We start from the raw sequence: 25,000 nt of genomic DNA, 5'->3' as shown, positions 1-25,000 counted from the left end.
ATTTTTATGTCTTTATTTTTAGGATCAGCCTTTGTTACCTTCTAATGGTAAGCATTTTTACAATAAAAAGTTGAAATAATGAAAGCACTGCTTTTATCTTAATAAAATAGACAATTATATATTAAATAACTCTTAAACAGTTTTTAAACATTTTTTAACAAGTGGTAAACATTTTCAACTGTTTAACTTGTCAATACAATGCATAAGTTTGTATAATTTGATCAAATTTTTTTTTTTCTCCTCTCAGATGTCAAGCCTAAGGCATTCATATTTGAGGCTGGTATTTGATAAAATGAGTGAAGTTGCTCTGTGCTGTATTTTTGTATAATGTTGTACTTTTGTATAAGGAGACCAAACCAGAACTGCAAACTTAAGAAATGGGGAATGAATGTTAAATAAAAAAGGTTTAATTAAGTTGTCTGATGAATCTGTTCTAGCATTTGCTTTGCTTCATCAATATACTTGATTTTTCCATTTAAGGTTTGTAGAAATTATAATTTCAAGATCTTATTGAGACTTAGAATCATGAATTTGTATACTATTTGTAAAAAGTGGATATTTCTTATTGGTTGAGCCATAATGCATCACAATGCACTTATTTATGTTGAATTTTAACAAGCAGTCTTGAGTCTATTCAAATGGTTTCATCCTGGATTTCTTTGACACACAAATCTAAAAATACATAAGGTAAAATTTTGGCAAAAATCATCAGCGAACAATGCAATGTAAATTTAAAAAAAGAATATATAGCCAATGACAGAACCTTGAGGAACCCCCTAAAGTTACAGGATATAAAAAAAAGTGATGTCCATTGAGGACAACTTTTGTACTACGATCGGTAAGGTAGGATTCAATGATCTTAAAGATGTTACCTGTTAAATCATAAGAAGAAAGCTTACAGAGAAGACCAGCATGCCAATTTTTATCAAAAGCTTTAGAAATGTCAAGAGTGATAGATTTAACCTCTCCACGTCTATCTAATTCACAATGAAACCTATTGTTTATTACTCTTAGCAAATCAGCTGTAGAATGAGAAGATCAAAATCCATATTGATGATCAGAAAGTACGTTATTAGATTCAAGATGAGACATTAAGTATTTATTAATTAAAGACTCAAAAACCTTGCTTATGATAGGAAGAAGACTAATGGGAAGGTAGTTAGATGACTCAGATTGCTCTCCAGAGTTTTTGAAAAAAGAAATAACAGATGTCACTTTCCAGCATGCTGGAAAACAATACTCTGATAAGCACTTGTTAAATAGTTTTAAAAGTATAGATGACAGCTTCAGAGAATACTTCTGCAAGACTATAACAGGTATGTTTTTCAGACACGGTGAAATAATAGATTTGCCCTTATTATAGATACTGTTAAAGATTCTCCAGAAGTCATGAGAGCCTAATTTTTGAGATAAATTACAAGATTTTGTGACCTGAGAGTAGCGTTAGACAAAACCTTTTTACAATGGTTTTTAGCAATACTAAACAGACATCTTTTTTCTGGAGAATTGTTTTGTTGGTAGATATAGAAGTAATGGTTTTGATTGGAAATTGCAGGAGCACATTGTGAACTATGGAGAAGAGTGAGACTTGACTTGAAATGGTTGAGAGGGAATGAAAATTCCATGCCAACCTGAATCTAAGAAGTTATATAAGAAGCACATTTGTCAGCAGGAAGACAAAAGATTTCTACCCAAGGGCCATCACAAAGAAAATCATAGAAAGAGTCCTAGTCAGCTTTTATGTTATTGTAAGAACTACAATGATAAGGGGGTTCTGATGACGAAGAAGAATGAGATAATAGTTTTAGAGAGATCGAACTGTGATCAGAAGCACCTAAGGATAAATGTGGAAAAACTGATTTAGAGATTTCATGAATTTTTTCCTTAAAAATTTCGCGTAGATTGAAACCTAAGAACAAAAGTATTTAAAAAGCTTGCCCCTCTGCTCAAATGTTTGCATCTTAAATTCATTCTATAGTTAAGAAGATTCTGATATGAAAAGATTTTAACTTAACCGTTGGTGTTTCTCTATTTCCTTGCGATCCATTTACTTCTTTTATATTTTAATTTTTTTTAAATTTAATTATGTTTTTAAATCCTGTTTTTTTATATCATGAAAAAGATAAACTTTTAAATGACAATGAATATTAGTGAACGATAGATTTAGAGAACTTGGTGACGGCTATGATTTTTTGTGTTTTACAGTTTTTGGAACTTCAATCATTTTTTAAATGTGTTAAAGAACTTGACTCAAAGCACAGAAAGTACTTAGTACTTTAGTTTATCAAAATTACTACCACTCTTTATTTAGAATCTCATTTCAACAACCAAACGAAGTTGACAGTGTTGATGCAGGAGGCATCACCACAGCAAGGTGCAGTAGATCAGATTCAGAAAGTTCATGTAGCTCATTTCCAGCTTTTCAACTTCAAAGTTCTACTTTCCAACGCTGCAAAATAATAAATTTTTCTACATGTGGTGGGGAACAAAACTAGTAACCTGTCAATTAATATTATTAATATTATAATTTAATTAAATTATTAACTTCACTAAAGTGGTCACTAATTACAGGGTTTATAGAACTCAGGAAAAATTTGAAAAACCAGGATAATGTATTGAAAATTAGTGAAAACCTGGAAAAATTAAAATAAAAGGTTTTTCTGAAAATCTCCAAAATTAGGGAAAAGTCATGGAATTCTTTTGTATGTATTTATGTATGTATAAATTTAGATTTAGGTTAGCATTTGATGACTTTTTTTCCTTGCTTTGTTCCATAATGCTTTTTCAAAATAATGAAAATTAAAAAGAGCTATCCTTGCATATTCTACCTACTTAGTCAATCGATGTATGTACTTATGTATGTACGATGTATGTACTGCCTCCGGCAGCTGGTTATTTCAGTATGACATCAGACTGCTCATCTAAACACGCAATAAAAGTTTTTTATATAGGTATATTTTTTATCTTTTTAGGTGCATGGAATATGAAAGGACGTCGCCTTTATAAAGGTGCTATAATAAAAAAGTGGGGTCTTATTGTTTATGACATCGGAAGACCTTTGCAGAATGATATACTAATGAAATTCCAGGCAGAACTTATCAAATCAGCGTAATTTAATTTTAAATATGTTTTAACTACTAGTCTAGTTAGTTTTTGGTACTAAATTTTACCTGGCAATATACTAAAATATTAGTTTAATTTTATAGTATGTTTTTCATTAAGTGATATTTTTTTTTAAGATTGATTTTTTATTTTTTTTCTTCAATTTTTTTTCTTTATTAAATTTAATTAAAACTAATTACAATATGATATAAAAAGTTACAACATGATTTAAAAAATTACAACATAATTTCATAATTCTGGCATTTTCACCAGATACTTGGCATATATAGATGTGCCAGGTGCCCTGCTTGGGCCAGAAAAAACTACCAGAAAACGAGGACTGAGCCAGCTACCTAGGATATCTCTACATGGAAAGTTGTTCTCTCTCTAGCTCTTCACACGCATGGTCATTTTATGAAAATGAGGTAGAAAAAAAGTAAAATAGTTTGACAATTATCTATAAATTTTAAAAGTTAGATATTTTCTATGAATGCTTTTATAGTAAACTTTTTTTATATTTCTTTCCTATTTTTTTTTTTTATTCTTAGTTTTTTTTTATCCTATTTTTTTTCATTCTTAGTTTTTTTTATCCTATTTTTTTTATTCTTAGTTTTTTTTACCTTTTACTATCATTTAAACATCAAAAAATTCTAAACTTTTTATGTCATTTAGTGTTAAAGCAAATTGAAACTTTAGAAAATTATTTGTAAAATGGCAATATGAAATACTTTATTTTAGTATTTAAAATAATCAAATAATTTTATAGTGAAAAAATATAATAAATTAAATCAATAATCAGATTATTAATGTAAATTTATTCAAAAATACAAATTTTATTAAGTTAAAAAGTTGAATTAAAAACAATGTTAGTTTTGAGTTTTTAACTTTAGAAAAGAGATTGGAATTCAAATTGATAATCCAGTTTACCAGGCTCGTGCCCCAGCAAATGAAATTCCAGAATTTGTTATTAGTAAGGCATTTAAGAAAGATAGAGATATTGAGTTGCTGGTATTCATTTTGCCAGGAAAGACACCATTTTATGGTATGTTTTAATATCTTTTTTAAAATAAATGTTTAATAAATCAATGATATATTTTGGAATAAAGTTTTTATATTTAAGAATATTTATAAATAACTAATTTATAAAGTATTGATGTATTAAGAGTATTAAAGGAAACACCAACTAATGTTAGTAAGATATAATAACAAGGATAATGTTAATACAAATGTTTACAATGAATAAAACTAAAATGTATAGCAATAATAATAATTATTATAATAATAATAATAATAATAATAATAATAATAATAATAATACAACAACACTAAAAAATAATAAATGACAGTATTATTAATTATTAGTAATGATAGGCAAAAATTACTATATGACTCTAAAATCAACCAATAAAAAATTACAGATAAATTGCAGAACATTTGCTGAAGCTTCGGTTTTGGCCAAAGCCTGGGGTATTGTTTGTAGTTACTAAGCAACTGGCTATATAACATATATAAATTTAAATAATGCTTTAATCTTGATAGCTTTAAGAGGTTAATTGCAATATTATTATTCAGTGTAGAAAATAATTGGGATGAATTGTCAATAACTATTTGCAATGAACAAAGTTGCCAATTTGACATCTCAGAATGGTTTCTTGTCTGTCCAGGTTAGCCAGTTAAAAATAACGAAAAGTTATGAAAAGCAAATAATTTTAAGTTCTATATTTTTAAATTTTAAATTTAGAACATCTTAGCAAGTTAACTTAGAATAAAATTAAACTTAGAAAACTATGGAACATTGAAAATTACTTAATGTTACTTACTTATTGCTTTCTTATTGATGTTACTCAAAACTTAGCTTTTAATCTAATAAAATTAGATTTGAAATAACTTTGTGCATGGAGTTGAAAAAATACTTTTTGATTTACAAAGTTCAGTTTGTAAATCAAAAATTTTTTGATTTACAAAATTCAATTTGGTAGCTGAATTATTTTAAATAGTAAATATACCTATGTATATATAGAATAATTTAGCATTTACTACTTTATTTTATTATAATAGTTTTAAATTTAAATATAAATACTTTTTTTTATTAATAAATATTATTAAAAGCAAGATACTAGTTTTAACTTTATTTTAAAATAAACTTTGTATTTTAATTCTCAGATTTTCTAAATTGGTAGCAAATTAAAGGAAACCAATAATTTTTACAATTACATAGCCATTAGTACCTAATTAGTAACTTTGCAATTACATAGCCATTAGTACCTAATGGCTATGTAATTTCAAAGTAAAAATCGCTTTTTGGGATTGCTTCAAAGTGAGTATTTAGATGAAGAGCTTATTTGTCTAGAGGCAGTAAAGATGCATACAAAATATTGGCAACAAACTTACCAAATCATTTTAAAAAAGGGTATTACAATATACATAAAATGATAATTGGTTTAACTAAGACTAATTGGTGTTAACCATGAAGTTACACCAGATCCAAGTCCAAAGTCTGTATAACAATTTTGCACTTCTCAATAGATGCTCAAGAAATGAAAAGCACTCTTGAAAAATCAGTGTAAACTAGCAGCAAAGAGCCAAAGAAGAAACTTATCTTCACAAGTGTTTTTTAACTTCATTGCTCTAATTAAAGAACATTAGACAGATTACTGAGATAACTCTAACTGAATGTAATTACTATTTACATTGTTATGTCTGCCATGGATAAACATTCACCATACATATTTTAGAACTTTGTATTTTGAAAAAGGTCAGGGAACTACAATTTATACAATTGCTATTTTTGGAGCATTGAATGGACATTTTTAACACTCATCAAATGCTGTGAATCAAAAATCTTGTTGATGAACTTTAACAGCCATTTTCAAAACTACAAGGAAATTATTTAAATAATATAAGGATAATATCTAAAAGTTGCAATGATGAATCATTCATGTTTTAAATAAAAATTTACAAAACAAATCATAAAATTTTCAAGTAAATCCTCTATCAAATATACTACTACTTTCATTTAGAATCTCATTTCAACAACCAAAAAGAGTTGGCAGTATTGATCCAGGAGGCATCAGCACTGCACGATGCAGTAGATTATAAAATTAGGAAAAACTCAGGGAAAATAGATATGAAAATTGCTATGAACTGAATTATTAATTTTATTTTAACTTATTGCTATATATAAGTTTAAATTAATAGTTTATGTTTTGATTTTGTAGTTTATTAGGCTTGATTAAGGTGATGTGATGAAGTGAAGCAAGCTCCATAATCCATGCAGTTATTTAATTATTAACTAGTAATTACTTAACACTGTTATTAATTAGCCAATTATTATTTTCTGTATACCTTTAAAGTTCAAAATCAAAGTTTAGGTTTCATAGGCTAATGTCCAAACCTTTTTAACAGAATTAAATGAACCAGTTTATTAAATGTGATAAGATTTCCTTAAATTAAAAACCTCTTAAATTGTTTATATATTTATTTGATTTTAAACTTATAAAATTTAAGTATTCTGACATCCAAAACAAATAATTTTGTTAGCGCAGAAATGTTTTGTTATTTTTATATTGGTTAAAAAGTTTTTTATGTTTAACATTTATTTGCAATGTAAGAGTCAAGTTAAAAGCTCCACAAAACTAGAAAATTAATTTACTATTTCAAACATATTTTGTGATTAAGAGCTAGCTTTACTTTTAAAAGATGTTTTACCCAGTATACATTACATTTTGAGTACTTATGATATTTTGATATCAGCTTTTTACTTGTAGATTACTCAAATTTATTCTTTCTTTTTTTTTTATTAATTTATTAAAGTTTAGGTGCTAAAAAATCACATTTAAGTTTACAGAATGAAATTTTTAAAGTTTGTTGTGGTTTATAGAAGATTTTTGCTGCAGTATCTGAAGTTTTTTTATATGGTTTAACTTTTTCTAAAAATGAATGATTTGTAATTTAATATGATAGAAGAGTTTTGACCAACATACACAATCTTTGTCACTAATGCGCAAACCAGTTTTTAAATGGACTTACTGAACCAAATTTAAACTGGAAAAAGAATTGGCCTAGGAACTTTCTATTTATTTGGCCCACTATTAGATGAAAATGAATAATTCCAATTTTATTAAAATTTTGTTTTGGAATCAGCTGTTTGCAGCAAGTTTTACGCGGTTTAAAATTTTAAAGTGGTTTCCGGCTCCCTTAAGCATCATTAATCATCGCAGCGCATTCCTGAGGATAGAGAATCACCATTTATTCACCTCCTTTTCCTCTGATTTTCAGCGCTTTATTATATTGTTATAAGTCTTATGTTATAGATTCTGTCTGATTATTTATCATACAAGTGGTATTTGATATTATTACTTTACACAATCTGTTTTCGCCTGACTTAGCACTGTGTGACTTCTGGCTGTTCCCAAAGCTCAAGAGACCACTCCGGGGAAATCGTTTTGAGTCCATTGAAGAGATCCAACGTAAATCGGCACGCGCATTAAAGGCTATCTCTACCAAGGACTTTTCGGCATGCTTCGAAGACTGGAAAAAACGTTGGCAAAAATGCATTGGGGCCGGGGGGGATTATTTTGAGGGGGGCGATACAGATTTGGAAGAATAAATAAAGATTTTTCATTTTATAAAAAAATTCACCTTACTTTTTGATCACAGTAGTATTTGATTACATTTTTTTCTCAGAACTCTCACTGTCACAATAGTGCAGCAGTTAAGTGCACAGCCTAGCATGTCAGAGATTCAAGGTTCTCATAAGAGCAAAGTTCTATTTTTATATAAGCATCTCTTTTTTCTTTTGGTTAGGCTAGCGATCATCATACCAGTTAGCTTATAAACCCATTGCCACACATATTATAGTTACTACCATAAGATGCTCACAGCACTCAATTATCCTCCCATCCTCCCCTTTTTTTGTTCATAATTTTTTCACTTAAAATGAGTCTTACTACTCCTCTGGATATCTATCCTTTTTTTTTCAATCTGTTTCTAGAATCACCCCTTCCATATCTACCTGACCATATGACTTCATTGGTCATCTGCATGTGATCATTGTGTTGGAAAAGCAATAATATTTTTATTAAAATTTTATTTTGATATCAGCTGTTTCCTGGAAATGTTTTAGTAAGAAAGAACTTTTAAGGATTTAAAATATTTTTAAAATTATGCATTTTTCAGCTAACTCATAAATTTTGCATATAATGTAAATGTTACATATCAATTCAAGGATCAGCATGATTGTCTTAACATGTATACAGTACATCCTGACACATCTCTTGTTTTGTAGAACTTTTTTTTCTAGGTTAAGGCTGGAAGAAGTTTAATATGACTTAAAATGCCTGCTTTGTTGGCTTGATAAAACAAAACTCTTCTTAGGCAGATGGTGTTGTAGAAAACCTCTACATGAAAGACTTTAGAAGTAAGAAGAAAACTCATGCTGACCAGTTTTGAATTCTTTTTTATCTAATAAGCTGTCATAGATCTAAACCTATGTTACATTTTTCCTGCCTAGGATGATGAACACTGAATCTTCTTAACTCTACTCATGTTTGTGCCTTAGTTCTTTCTGTTATCTCCTAATGAGGGTACAGCTTTCTCAATCTCTTACTCAGTAAACTTTGTGACTTGTTTTCCAGATAGCCTTAGTTACTTACTTTCGTTCAATGATTTGTATCTTTTCAGTGACCCTAGCTTGTACTCAGTTTTTCCTAGTTCTCCTTTAGGTGATTTTGTCTGTGTTATGATTTCACTCAAATTATTATTTTGTATTTCTTTTGCAGCAGATTTACCCTTTCATTGCACTACTTATTGAAGGCTGACTGAGATTTCTTTTGTGGTTTTTTTTTATGTGTTGGTCCTTGGTCTTTCTTTTTTTTTTTTTTTTTGTCTCTAATGAAAAATTTGTTTCCTACATAACCTCTTGGATTTAGACTGGCATGGAGACATTCATTCTTATTGTTTTGAAGTCGAGTCTCACACTATCTTATTTTCTCCTACTTATGCAGCTGTTATTACTAATTGTAACCATTTTGAATGATTCAAAATTAAAAATTTACCATAGATATATAAAAAAAGCTTATAAAGAAGATTAGCATGCCAGACCTTTTTGAAAGTTTTAATATGTCAAGAGCAGTCAAGAGCATAGCCTTACCTCACCTTCCATTTAATTTAGAATAGTAAAAAAGTCTGCAAAGTATTGGAGAATCAAAACCTGCATTTGTTACAGAGAGTAAGTTGTTGGATCAAGATGAGATATTAAAAGTTTGTTAATTAAAGTCGAAAGATAAATAATTTCAAGGGACCAAATGAAATGGTTTGAGATTATAAAAGTTCGAGTTAAACAGTGTTTGACTTACACTGGGAATTAACAGTATATATATGTATATATATATATATATATATATATATATATATATATATATATATATATATATATATATATATATATATATATATAAAATTACAAAGGTCTTACCATAAAACATAGAAATGAGTTCGGCATTTTTTTGCTGACATCAAACACTTTTAGATCAGCAGTTAGGTCAACATTGTCGAATGCTGACCCTGTTTCCGAGGGTTGATATATATATATATATATATATATATATATATATATATATATATATATATATATATACACTCAATCCATAAGTCACAATTTCCTAATATCATTTTTGTGCTCTTAAGGTAAAAAATTGGGTCTGAATTTTTCAGAAAAAGAAGAAAAAAACGAAGAATAATGAAAGAAAAGATTGCTGCCCCATGCCAAACCCTCGGTCAATGTAGCAGTTGTGGGTAAGGCTATTTGATAGTCGATGTATGTACTGAAGCATTTTACCTTGAATTCTTTACAGGTGCTTACATTAGTAATAATTACTATTTGTAAATATTCTTGATATAACAACTTTATTCAGAATATTTGATTTGAAGTTTTTTTTTTTTTTTTTTTTTTTTTTTTTTTTTTTTTTTTAAATTAAAGAAACCCCAGGGCCCCACCCCACCCCCTTCCCCCCAAATATCAAAATTGTGGTTATGGCTCTGAAGTGTATAAATATTTATGATCAAAAATGAGGTAATTTCTATCTGTGATAATAATTTTTTGAATTTTTTTTTTCAGGGGATATAAAAAGACTGTGTGAGACAGAGAATGGTTTTACAGGTTTTAGTGATCCAGATGTACGAAACTTGATCAAAAATAAGGGTGTGTGTACCCAGTGCATCCAATCAAAGAACGTTTTAAAATGCAACCCAATGACTTTGGCACAATTATGTTTGAAAATCAATTCTAAAATGGGTGGCACAAATAATGTTATTGATAATAACAATAAAGTTACCAGGTTAACTTTAAAATTAGATCTGTTAATTTTGGATCAATTTAACAAAATAAATTTAACTTTTTTTCTTGCTTTTAATTGACTTAAACTATATATTTTTTTAACAATTTCATCTAGTCAGTTCTTTGATTTGACCTAAGTAGTGGTGTAAAGGGTGCAGGTTTTTTTGATGTTTCAGCAGAGGCCAATTCAAGAATTTAGATCCCATAGGCTAAAGTTTCGATGGTGCCTCCAACGCCCCTTTCCAGGTTCTTAGTGTATGAAAGTTTCCTCAGAACCCGATACTGTGTAGGCGGGTAAAAATGATACAAAAATTTATTTCACCACTTATAGTTAAATAGCCTATATATCTATAATTATTAATACTTAAGAGTTCTGTTCAAGTCTTCCATGATTTTTCATTAACAATAATTCCACTTCTCGTAAAGTAATTACAAACATAATTATTATTAACTAAACATATAAACATGTTTAGTTTCAGGTCTATAAGAATTTGTATCAAAAACTGCAGCATTTAGTCATAAAAAAATCATAAGTTCTTCTTCCTTGTTTTAGTAGCAGCATTCAATAAATGAGCTGCGCAAGAAACATAACATACAAGTGGGCTAACTTGTTTTAGCCTGGCTTGAAGGCCAGAATAAGCCCCTGTATGTTAGAAGCATTATTCTATGACTATCCAGGACAGTCTTCAATATTAATCTGTACTTTGAAAGAGTTAGATAGATAACACTATATTGGCAAGTTCTTTAAGATTAGTGTACTGCATTAGGAATGAAACATAAAAATTTTTCTATTGGAAAACTGTCTGGTTTTACATATCTTATAATAAATGTTAACTGATCATTATGACTTAAATCAAGTGTAGAGTGTACACTGGTAGAAAAATATTATGCTACTTGAATCTCAGACTTGCGTTCCTTGAAAACTTTTTTTTTCATAATATTAACTTTTGATAGGTTGTAGATGAAAGATAAAAAGTTATTCCACTACCAGTGTTAATATAATGGATGATATGCCATATATGGAGGATATTCTATAATGGATGATATACCATAGATATCATAAGGAGTAGATCAAATTCCACTATTAGCTTTATATCCATTAAAAAGTTCTCTTTATGCAATAGTCGATGCACTGGTGTTAAACTTGAAGAGGTAGACCTTGTGTTACTAAAGATTTCACAGCAGTTACCACCCATTTCAGAACTTTATGCCAATAGTTAATTTCTTCTTTTAACTGGCCATCCATTCTGATACTGTTATTTTCTCTTGTTACCATAGATATAATGCACAAATTATGATCAAATGAATTTTAGTGTCATTATATCCTTCTGTTAAAAATGCTGTTATTCCTAGACTATGCAATTTGTACAAACTATAGAAAACTGAATATACTTACTGAATAACTCAACCAAGATTGATGTTTTCTTTCACCATTCTTAAGGTTTTGCTCCAACACTGATTTTGAATAGTAATGAGCTTGATTTGAATAATGGCGCTTTGAATTAATAAAGTTTCCATCAATATTTTGACTAAATCTGTGTTTGGAAACACATTCACACATGTCATTGTCAATTATCCACTGTTCCAAAAAAAGGCTTCCCACCCAAACCATCTGACCCAGAGTAAACCTCTTGAGGAATGATAGTTTATACCTAGAGGATCAAAAATATATATATATATAGGAATTTATTAATTTTTATTATTTAAAAATATATTTTCTAACATAAACTCATCAAACAATCACAAAAGATTGAAAAGATGATAAAATCTTCACATGTGCTTGCTGTTAAGATCAACCAGACAGTTGGTTAAGTGCTCTGCATATTGAGAATGACCAGGAAAATATTTGAATCTTTGCCAATGGAGCTTAAACTCATGATGTAGTGCCTCTGCCCCTTGTTCATTGAAGATGCCTAGAGAGCATTTCCTTCTATTGATGAAATGTTGAATATGGTGAAAGACTGTGTGAACTTTCGGTGTTACAGATGGCCCATTGAGAGCAATGTAGGATTCCTTGAAAGTTTGGATTTTTTCAGAATAGTCTTTGTCAAGTTCATTGTCAAAGCATGACTCTACAACAGCATTGAATTTTCGCATTGTGTCAACGTAGCCAAAAACTTGAAATGCAGACTCTCTTTCAGCTAGCTGTTGAAGTAAGTCAATATTTTTCAGGATCTTTCTGCATTCTGGTCCAGCCAACTGACTACCATGGTATGGCTTAATTTGAATGTGTAGTGCAGAAAGCCAATTGTCAACATTAGTCCAAGAGTCTTTGAGTGACTTAAGCAGATGGTTCACAACTCCTAATAGCAGATGGAGCTCCATTGGAGGGATAAGGTCAATAAGGAGAGAATCATCAGGAAGACTGATAATTAGTGGATGAATAGTGTTGTTAAACCTTTTTGCTTTTTTGCTATCACCCCCAGAGGCAATGAAAGCTTCGAAGTTTTTCTTGACAGAACCAAAGGTTCGAGGAGTTCCACAGCTTGCAAGATTCTTTGCATCAATGTCACACCATGTACAAGGGTGTGAAATAGCATGTGACTGAATTCCACAAATAATGTTTGCAAGTTTCATGTCACAAGACAAGAAGAAGCTTATTTGGTGCACTTGGATGAGTTCTGAGATCGTTTTCACATTCTCATAGGTTTCTGGAAGTTCCTCACAAACAGCAAGTAAAAGCTGCCTTTTGACACTGGGATCTTTTGCAGTTTGATGAGTCAGAAGTCTTCTAGTGACATGTTGTGGGGTTTGTTGCAAATCAATAGCACCCAAACTGACTTTAAGAAAACCTCCTCCCCCATCTATACCCACTTTCACAAGGTGGTTTTGAGAAATGTTTCTTTTGAGTAGAGTTTTTTCTAGAAGAGACTTTGCACTAATGCAATGTGCAACTACTTTTAGTTCTGCTGATTTGCTTTCTGATGAAAACAGAACCTCAGTGTGAGTAAATTCAGATGCAAGTTGTCGCCCCAAAGACTGAAAGATAGTTGCAAAATTTTTTTCTACAATGCGGATCTGTGACACATTGTTCAAGGTTGAAACCAGTTTGTGCACTCCAGAGTTAGAAAGACCAGTGTTCATTTGTACTTTTGCTAAGTCTTCAGCACCAAGGACTTCTTTTTCTGGAAAGAGACATTTGGATCGTGATGAACCTGCAAATATATTACAAAATGTTGTCAAGATTCTCAACTATTATACAAACCAATTATATTTCTTAATCACATTATAGACATTATTTTGAATGACTGAAAATGGACTGCCTCCTTGTGCTTGTTTGAGATGAATTGTTTCATGTGGAGACGAAGAAATGACTGAAATGAGCTTCAGATGAAGAAATGCTGCAACTGTTTCAGCAGCAAGTCTGTCCTTTGATGTGACTTCAACCAAGTTCTTGTGTAGGGTACTCTTTGTACATACATGAGCAAACCACGGCCAATGACTGAAAAGCATTTTACACTACAGTATTTTGAGCTTTTGTAACCTTGGCTGGTCCTGGGTTGGATGAGTTTTCAAGAAAAGTAGGTTTAGTTTTTCCAGATAGTCTTGCAGTTGAGCAAACCTTGCAATCACAGGTTGAAGTTCTGGTCAGTGTTTTTAGACTGATTGAATTTAAGTTGTGAAGTTCTGGCAAAGTGACCTTCTGACCTTCATCACATCTTCTAAGTGATAATCTACAGGCCTCACATACACCAAGGGGACTCTTGGGTCTTGAAAATCAATCTGTTTCTGTAAAATAACCTGTGATCTGTGTTTTATATCATCAGTCAGTGCTCTAGAAGCCTTTTTGAAACAAAGAAAGCAGATACATTTTCGGTTTTCTTCATGAGTCTTTGCCCTATTGGGCATTTTGTCATGAAAAACTATGTTTTTTGTTTTAAATAAACACAAATCTAAAAAACATAAATGTAAACAAACATATACATGTCTTTTCCCAGAATTTTACGCGACTTTTAGGTTTGTGTTGCGCTACAAAACTCCGAAGCCTTTGTTCGCTTAACTCCAGAAAAAAAAAATTTTCGTTTTTTTTTTATTGACAGTAAATTTAATTGCATTGTTTTTTATGTATGTAGAGTTACTTTGACTTTATACAGAAATTTTTTTTAATACAACTGATTTTATTTTCTTTGAACCTTTTCATTTATAGCATAAACTTTAAATGCAATTTTCTCTTTCGGACGCCAATCAGTGATTTTAAGTTAAATATTTTTTTGATCCTCTAGGTACATACTATCATCCCTCAAGAGGGTTTCTTTGGGTCAGAAGGTTTGGGTGGGAAGCCTGTTTTTAGAACAGTGTAGCCATTCTGATGGGTCATTGCCAACATTTTGAACTACATTTTTAATATTCAGTAACGTACTCGGGGTTTCAGTCTCTGTTTCATTCATTTTGATGACTTCATCTGGGCTAATATGCTCTGGTTGTTGACGATTTGAATTAGCTACATCCAAATCTCTAAAAAAGTTTGATGCAGCACTAGTACCAGGTTTAACTTAAAAAAGTTTGATGCAGCACTAGTATCAGGTTCAACTTGACAACAAAGTTCTTCGTCATAGTTTAAGCAAAAATAATGTTAATGAAATATTATTTGAATATATAATTCAAAATTGTTCGATTAACTCATCAATATGTTAAAATATATGAACGAAAAAAAAGAAGCTTTATGTTTGTTAAATATTTATTTTTATAAATATATTTATTTGAAAGTATTAATCAATATAGTTTCAATAAAATACACACATAAATAAAGATTTAATGTTCTTATATAGTTATTTTTACGCATAAATTTTGTGTGTTAAACTGTAAAGTCATAAAAACTTAAACTATGGATCATCTAAATTATATAAATTTACTTTTTTCTTTTATTTCTTTTTTTTTTCTTTTTCTTTTTACTTCTTTTTTCTTGTGGTACCCAATGGCTTTGTGTTACCTATAGGTTGCAGCCTATGTTAGTCTTTGCCTATATCTGCCTCTGTTTCTTAGATATGACATTTTTAAGCATTTTATTTCACATAAGCATGAACATACTTAAGTATGTTCATACTTATGTAAAATAAAAATATTTTGTAAACTTAATTTTGGAACATAAATACTTGAAAAAGTTTGCACTCTCTGACCAGAATGTATTGGCAATGAGTTAATAATATTTTTTTTTTTATTATTTTTTTTTTACTTATTTTATACTAAACTTAAATTCATCTACAGGTTTTTAAACACTAAAAGATCATCAAATTTTATTTGATAAAGTTATGGCCATAACATTTAATAAAGTTATGGCCATATGAAATTTGCAACACCCTTATTTTGAAGAGGGTGAAAATTTTACATGATCATAACTTCTAAACATTAAAAGATTGTGATTTGTAAACATTAAAAACTTTGGATTTGTAGAAATCTAATAACATTTTTTAAATAATGAAAATAGTTTTTACTTGCTTCTTTTTTATTTTTTGGCATGACTCAATACTGTATTACTAAAATACAATACTTCATTTTAGTATCTATATACATTACATTCCAGCTACTACAAATATTTTTAGTTTTTGTTTCTATTATGTTGCTATTGAAGCCAAGGTAATTAAAAGATCGGTTAACTTTGCAATCCAAATAATTTTTGGTGTCCATGGTAAATCTCAAATAAGCTATTCCATAATAAATAAGTTATTCCATAATATACAGCAAAAGTATTGTAGTCCAAAATGCAGTTTAATTCAGCAAACACTTATTACTTAGGCAGCAAGTTTAACACTTCTTAATAAATGCTGTGTCAACTTTATATACTCAAATGTAATTTTAGGTAAAATACAAAACCCACATTCTGTGTCTTCATAGAATATACAACTAATATGGTTCCACAGTATATCAGGTATAAATGAATCATTTAAAATGCTCTTTGAGCAACTTGCGATTTGCAGAAACTCCATCGCAAGTTACGAGCATTATCTTATAAGGAGTTTAGTTTATAAATTTTGATTGGTTGCTTTCTAAAGTAAAAGAAACAAACTAATTTTTTTGTTGTTTCTCTAAAAATAACTTTCTAAAAGGCATGATATTTTTTAGGATTTAACATAATAAATACTAAATCATTGCTAAAACTTATAGTCAAGATAGATTTTGGAATAGAGTTCTGTAACTATATTTTTTATAAACAAATTTTGTTAGTCGACTTTTTTGCATCATCTTTTTTCCATTAAACACAATTATTTTATTTGCTATTATATACATTCCAATACAGCATAATAAAAACAAAAAATAATAACCTTTTGAATTTTAGTTTTAGAAGCTTTGATATACTAGCTATTTTTAAAGTACCTGTAAAAATAAAATATAAGTTTGTATATACAAATTTATAGTATTCATATTTTTTTTCAAAATAATTTTTTAGTACTTAATAAAGTTTTTAGTACTAATAATAAGTTTTTTACTTCATAGTTAAAATAGAAAAACATTTTTCCACAACATTTTATTGTTGGTATTGCACTCTTAAAAAAAAGTTTTTATTGTAGGAGAGGATATGTGAGTTCCCTTAGTAAGGTATAATTTTCTACCTTCTAAAATAGAAAATTATACCTTTAAGGTAGACAATTGTATGACACATCATTACTTTCAATATAATTTAGGTCATAATTACGGTGTAATCTTCTACCTTAGAAAGTAGAACCTTATACCTTACTAAGGATATATCACATGTCCTACCCTAAGGTAGAATTTCCTAACTTTTATATATAAATTGTGATCCAGGAATTAGTGCTTTTAAACTATTTTAAGTTATTAAAATGTACCTGAGTTTTCTTTTTTCCAGTAAAGTTACCAGCATAATGTAAAGAGTGATATATAAATTATTAACTAATCCAGCTAAGTAAACTTTATATAAAATATAGAGTTTATTAAGCTCTATTGGCTAATATTTCAAAAAAATATTCTCTGAATTTATAATGATAAGCATTCATATCTATAGACATCCATCTAGTTATATAGTTTTTGAAACGTTGGTATCTATAACATATTTTCATATAGCATATTCAAACTATTACAAACGTAACTACATTTATTAACTGTTGTTGTCTTTATTTCATGATACATTTATCAATTTTATTGGGAATACAAAATATATATGCAATCCAATAATTTCAATAATTTCAAAAAATAATTTCTTAAAACTGAATAACCAAAACAAGCACAATTCGCTCCTGCCATTCCAATATTTATTCCAGAATATATGCAAATTAACTATAGGGAAATATAATGTTTGCAATTTGGTGCACTCTAAAGTAGGCTGAGCACTAGTATAGAGAAGATCTTAAGTGTTATAAGAAAATGTCCTGCGTTTCCAGACTAGTTAAATACTATGACTATGGTATTTAAATACTATGACTATGGTATATTATGCTAAAATGCGTAGTTTATTAACTCATTGCCCTCATATTCAGGCTAGGGGGCGCAAATATTTTTTCTCAGACTTTAATTACTAAAATATTTTGTAAAAGATTCTCATTTTACATAAGTAAAAGTTTAGAGTTTTGCGCCATGCCTGTAAGTGTCCTATTTGAAACATTGAAAAGTCTTTCCCATACACTGGACCCTGGAACAAACATCATTTGATTTGTTAAAATGTGTACATTTAATACAATATGCCATAATATTTTATATGGCTGCATTGAAATTATAATAGTTTTTGCAATAGATACTGTAGCTATTTTATTATGGAAATAAGTAATTATCATAAGTTTACAAAAGATTATAAAGGTGTTAAATAATTTATAATCAAATATATATATATGTATATATATATATATATATATATATATATATATATATATATATATATATATATATATATATATATATATATAAATATATACTCTTGCTTGGTCGTTTTTAACTTTTCCATTGTCAAGTCAGTTTTATGTTGTTGTTTTTTTTTAAATTGTTTTAAAAAACAGAAAAAATTTAAAAACTTTTTTTTTAATAATTTGATAGACTGCCTGCCCAAACAAACCCTCAGCGCATCACATCCCAGTGGAATAAAGTTCAAACCAAATAAAATGTCCCAGGGTCATGTCATACTTTTTAAAATCCATACTAACCTCTACTTTCAGAAATATAAGTATATATGAGAAGATATAAAAATGAAAAAGTTTGTAAAGCAAGATAAAGATTAACAGACAACTTGAAAGATTGCAAATTATATGAATCAGGAAAACAAGATGAAGGGAGAAAATCCAAAAAAACTGATGTTTGAGGAAAAAAACTAGACAAAAAAGAATTGTTGGAGCCCTTAGGAACAGATCTAAAACACTGATCTAGATTATTACAATAACAATCAGTTGTTATAGTCACCAGCCACCGAGAGCCCCATGCTTAGCAGAAGTGAGAACTTCTGTAAGCTCAGATGTCCCTTCCAAGCAATCAGAGAGTGTTGGCTTCTTATCAAGGCAAAAATAAATGGTAGTATTATCAGCAAACAATGTCACATTAGATGTTAGAATTTCTGGGAGATCATTAATATAAATTTAAAAAAGTATAGGGCCAAGGATAGCCTCTTGAGAAATCCTTAAAGTTGCAGGAAATGAAAAAGAGTGCTGTCCATCAAGAATGATTTTTATACTACGATTGGTAAGGAAGGATTCAATAATCTTTAAGATGTTACCTATAGTCACCAATAATCTTTAAGATGTTACACCGTTAAAAAAGAGCTCAAGGAGAATAAAAACAACAAGCCATATCCTTTCCAGCCATAACACCCGCACAGTGAGATGGCATTGAGTCAATAAATAAATTAGCACAAGCAGATGGAATTTTATCCCATTCATCCATTAATGATTTGTATAATGCGGCTTTATTTAAATACAAATGTATTTAAACTTGATGATCTAGTGTTTCCCATAAGTGTTCCAATGGGTTTAAGTCGATGATTGAGATGACCATCTTAAAACTCTTACATATATAGCTGAAAAACTGTTTTATTAACTTGGATTGTGTTTGGGGTCATTATCTTCCTGAATTTCAAATTCTGCTGTATTGTTTTTTCATTCATAACAAAATTGTTTTTTAAAATAAATAGATGTTGCATGTTGATCCTTTGATCTCCACTAATGGACCAACTCTTTGCGCAGACAAAATTCCCCAAACCATCACACCTCCTCTACAATGTTTTACAGTTAGAATTTGGTAACAAAACTCATTTCTTCTGTCAATAAGACATTGTGCATGTTGTACACCATTGCTTCCAAAAAGATTTAATTACATTCATCTAAAAAAAATACTTTTTTCCAGTCTTTGATTGTCCAATTTAGGTTATGATTGGAAAATTGTAATTGGGTCTTCTTATTCTACTTAGTGGTAAGTGGTTTTTAATACCAAAATATTCAAAAAGTTCCACATAATGTAGTCTTCATGTGACAGTACTATGACTAACCTTATCTAGGTTTTTATTCTTTAGATCACCTGTAAGCAGCAGTTTTCTTAATATCTACTGTTGATTTGTATTTAATGATGCAATCTAACTTTTAGATGTTTTTCTTGGTCTTCCACTATGTGGACATATCTACAGCAAGTTATATTATTATATTCATGGTTCATTTACCAGTTGATAATAGTGAAGTAATTTCATGAGGAGACTTTTCCTCTTTTGAAAGTTTTATGACTCTCATGTTTTGATTTGTGCACATGTAAATTTAACAAATATAATAATAAGTATATTTAATAATATGTAATATAAATAATATTCCTTACGATAATATTTTGTTTACTATATTTCATACTAACATTCCATAGTGATTAACTACTATATATATATATATATATATATATATATATATATATATATATATATATATATATATATACATATATATGTATATACAGTACTGTGAATAAGTTTCAGACCACTTACATTTTTTCAAAAAATCCCTGAGAATTCCTCTCTAATATTTAAGTTTTTAGTTCTAAATTATAAACTTATTAAAATACATGTATTTCACACAAAATATGGAACAATTACAAACTTTTTAATGTCAAACTTCATCAAATATCTCCCCAAATATGCCAATTATCCATCAATTATCTTAATATTATCCCAAATATGCCAATTATATACAAAACTGGACTCTGGAGAGGCCAGGTTATGAATTCCAGTACTCCTTCCTCTGCCATTTCAGATAAATAATTTTTTGTCACTCGTGAACAATGTTTTGGGTCATTGTCCTGCTGCAGAATAAAATTATGACCTATTAGTCTCATTTCGGATGATTTAGCTCGGTGCCTTAGGATATCCACATAACATTCCCCGGTGAGTCACTACCCTAAATTGATCAAATCACCTACTCCAGATGAAGATAAACAGCCCCAAACTTGTAAAGAGCCCTCCTCTGTGTTTAATAGTAAGGTTTAAACACTCGGGCTGATAGGCTTCTTCAATTCTTCTTTAAACATATTTGACGTCCTTTCGTTCCAAAAATTTTGAATTTGGACTCATCGGTGTACAGAACCCGATTAAACATTTCCTGGGCCCAATTTTTGTGTTGTTTTGCATATTTTAGTCGTTTTTCTTTATTGCCACACCGTAATAATGATTTTCGAATTGCAACACACCCTCTTAATCCCAACTTAAGTAGGTGCCATCGAATAAAAGAAGAGCTGACGTTTTTCCCAGTTGCTGTGTTAATGTCTTTTGCCAGCTCAGTTGATGCTTTTTTTGTATTTCTTAAAAACAGGGTTTTTAAATATTTATTGTCATCTTTTGTTAGCTTCGGAGGTCTACCACTTTTCTTTCTATCTTCAAGGGAGCCAGTTTCTCTGATTTCTTTAGTTGTTATGGCACATTGTTTTAATAAATAAACAAACAAATCCCTCATGTTTCCTCATCAATTTTGTAAATTTGTTCAAAATCATATACTCTTTCAACTTTTCGTATATATTATTAAACTTAAGTACGCTTTAAAAAAATTACATAGGAAAAAAATTGTAAATATGTCTAATTATACAAGTGGTCTCAAACTTATTCACAGTACTGTATATATACATATTATATATGTACACTAGGGGGTTGATTTTTTTACAACTATACATGGGTATAGTGCTAAAATCTGACATTCTACATGAGATTACCATTTGCAAAAGTTTTACTGACTAAAGTTTCAAAAATGTCCCCCGTAAGTAAAAAAATATAACGTAAAAATCGACAAATTAACAGAAAAGTAGCAATTTATTTTTACAAAAATTTCTGTTCATTAATATACAAAGATCAATTGTTTGTGCAATTTAAAAGTTGTTGTGCAGAATAAATCTGAAGTTAATCTTGTCAATATCTTTTGCATAAATTTCTTGCATAATTTTTATGGCTCTTTCCGCACAGATATTAGATCGCTGAATTCCTATGCGACTGGGCTCCTGGGACCAAAATGTTTTCAAGGTTTTCATGGCTGTAGTTGAAGTTATTGCTTGCTCTAAATTGTTAAAATTATGTTCTAAGTATTGCATGTCAGAAAACCATATATCAGACCAGGCTGATGTAATGAAGTCACAAACCATGCGAAGTTGATTATTATTCGACTCATTTAAAATATATGCCAGAAGAGCATAGATTGCTTTTGAATTCCATCTGGCATTGTTCAATGATGGCAGACTTTTAAATTTTATAGCCGGATAGCTACCATTCACCTTCATGTATTGGTAACTTTGTACCAACTCAAACAAAAAGTCCATATCATCTCTCCATTTATTAGTCTTTACTTTACAAATTTTTTCACCCTGCTTAAAGTTTGATTTTAAATTTTCATAGTTTTTTTGCAGGTTTACAATAAATTTGTAATGTATTTCTGGTGATGAGCTTTTTCCTTTATCTAAAATTTCATTCATGGAATGCTTCAAAATTGTGTCTAACACATGATGCTGACAACCAATAAATTGAACTGGTTCAAGATTTTTTCTTTCAAATTCTCTTTGAAGTTGGCTTACAACTCCATTTTTACTTCCAGTATTAACACTTGTGGTATCAGATATTATAACTTTAATACTACTCCATAGTTGAAATTTATCTAGCACTTCAGCTATTCCACTGTAAATACTATTAGCTTTACCATCACCCAGTTTCAAAATGGCTAACTTGACCTCCTTTTCTGCATTTTTTAAAATCAAGACTTGATACTCAATCCCGGAAATTCTTTTACCATCAAAATGCAACACCCAATCATCATTTTTTAAATGATTAATCATATGCTTTTCCATTTTTTGAGCTTCTGACATTGTAGCTCTATAAACCCCAGATTTGGATGGTGCTTGCACATTAACACCACATTCAGATAAATTTTTTGCAAACTTCTGCTGATCTCTTAATACTTAGTTTTGACTTCTTAACTAAGTTAACAGCAACAGTGGTGTTCTCATATTTTCTCTTTGTTTTTTGGCCTGGCGGATTATAATCAGAATCTTGCTCATCATCTTGTTCATTGTCTCCTTTATTGTCATCACTGACCTCTACTGTACCTGTTTCAGCTATGATAGTTCTCTTCTTGCCAGCTTTAGATGGATGTACTTTAACAATTTTTGATGTGCAATAACCAGCTTGACCATCAGTTTTCACCTGTAATATATAAAATTCTTTATCTTCATTGCTAAGCCAGTTACCATTCACTTTGGTTATATCAAATAAATAATTCCACTTTTCTTCAAAACATTGTTTGGATTTTTGAACAGAATGATATTTCTTAATAAGAATTTCTACTTTTTTTGTTATAGACCTTTCATTAATTTTTGGTAAACTCAGCTTAAGCCATAAATCAGATAATTCTGCGCCAACCATTTTACATCTGGAATACACTGAATTCTCTAAATTTGATAAGTAATTATACCGACCAATAACAGAATAAGCTTTTGGCATTTTATTCATAATGCCAAGTGGCTGCAAAACTTTGTGTATGTGAGATCTTGTTGATTTTAATTTCTCAAAGTGGACTAGATTTTTTGTCCAGGCTTTGATATTTTCAGGTTTTTCAGCTATCTCGGAGCTTATTCTGGACATTCTGAAATATAAAGTAAATTGAAATAATTTTAAGTTACATGCAAAATTAAAATGAAATCTAGTAAACACAAAAAATCACCTTGATTGGAACACATTTATCTTGACTGCTAATGACAATAATTCAATCTTGTGCTTGCAATAATTGATAACATCGGATGCATTCAAACAATGTATACTGAAACTTATATACTTATATGTTTGTTTATTTGTATCACGCTACACCAATGATATTGTAATTATTATAATTACAATATCTTTGTGCTACACATTAAAAATTGTTAAAAAACATTTACAATTTTTTATTTTTATATTACAATTTCATATTTACGGGTGACATTTTTGCAATCAAATGTCTTAAGGTATACATTTTTATAAATAAATATAAAAATGTCAGCTTTTAAAAATATACCCATTGATTTTTAAAAAAAAAAGTTTAAAAATCAACCCCCTAATGTACACTGCCCGGCAAAAGTTTCCGGTCACTTAAAGTTTTAAATAGTTTTTTACCTATAATTATTGATATTAAATTTTAAAAGTGTCTAATTGGCTACGGGTTCACCATGTAACAGGATAAAGACCCAAAACACACAGCTAAATACTGTACAAACTATTTGCAAAAAAAAGAAGCTCACGGAGAACTCAAAATTATGACATGGCCCCCACAATCCCCTGATCTCAACCCAATGGAGTTACTATGGGAACAACTGGATCGTGAGGTAAGAAAAGAGTGTCCTACATCAACAACTCATTTGTAGTCAATTTTGCAACGAGTGTGGAAAAATATTTCCACACTCGTCTCCAATTTATTTGGATAATTTAATCAAATGTATGCCAAAACTTGTTTGTGCAGTAAGGAAAGCAAAGGGTGGATTTTTTGATGAAAAAAATATATAAATTTTTGTTCATGTTTGCAAAAACTTGTTTATTTTTATGATAGGTTTCAACACGTTGATTAGTTTGTAATTATTTGTAATGATATTTGATTAATTGTAAGTAGTTAACTTGTTTTTTTTTACATTTTTTTACAAAAAACAGAGTGACCAGACTTCTAGAATTCTACAATTCACTACTTCAAGAAGTCTAGAGACTTCTTGGTGTAGTGAATTGTAGCCAAATCAAGCCAAAATATTGTGGGTGTTTTATGCTTTTTAATAAATGGCAAAAATAATTTCTTTAAGCATTCTTTTATATTTAAATCTGGGTTCGAAGTTTTACGAGTAATGTATGGTGTACTTTTTAAATCACAGACACAGATTCCTTGCCATATAAGGAACTTAGGAGCAAGTTTTTCAGTTTGAATATACTTGAATTTTTTGGCAACATTACTACCTTTTGACTGATAAAAATATTGCTGCCCTGGCAATTGTGAAAAGTCCTTTTTGCAATAGGTTTCATCGCCTTCAATTATGAACAAGTTTTCTCAGTTTAAAAGTTTATACAACTTTTTTGAACAGTGAATTGCTTTAATTTCTCGATCAATGGATCGCTTTTTATGTTTTCTTTTTATGATATGCTTTATATTCTTGAGATCTAAGTAATGA

General features: G+C 29.4%; 1 protein-coding gene across 2 annotated transcripts in view; it reads left to right on the top strand.

Moving 5' to 3' along the window:
• Positions 1-25,000, top strand: part of LOC100197980 (protein argonaute-2) — a 97,811-nt gene that overhangs the window by 56,999 nt on the left and 15,812 nt on the right. For both annotated transcript variants that reach the window (XM_065788372.1, XM_065788371.1), the window contains exons 12-15: positions 23-47; positions 2,973-3,108; positions 3,993-4,144; positions 10,220-10,439. In XM_065788372.1, coding sequence (XP_065644444.1) covers positions 23-47; positions 2,973-3,108; positions 3,993-4,144; positions 10,220-10,439 — 533 coding nt within the window. The remainder of the gene's footprint in view (positions 1-22; positions 48-2,972; positions 3,109-3,992; positions 4,145-10,219; positions 10,440-25,000) is intronic.

The sequence above is a fragment of the Hydra vulgaris genome, chromosome 01 (assembly GCF_038396675.1).
Source record: "Hydra vulgaris chromosome 01, alternate assembly HydraT2T_AEP".
Lineage (NCBI taxonomy): Eukaryota > Metazoa > Cnidaria > Hydrozoa > Anthoathecata > Hydridae > Hydra > Hydra vulgaris.
The sequence above is the reverse complement of the archived record's forward strand: the minus strand, read 5'-3'. Positions and strand labels throughout refer to the sequence as shown.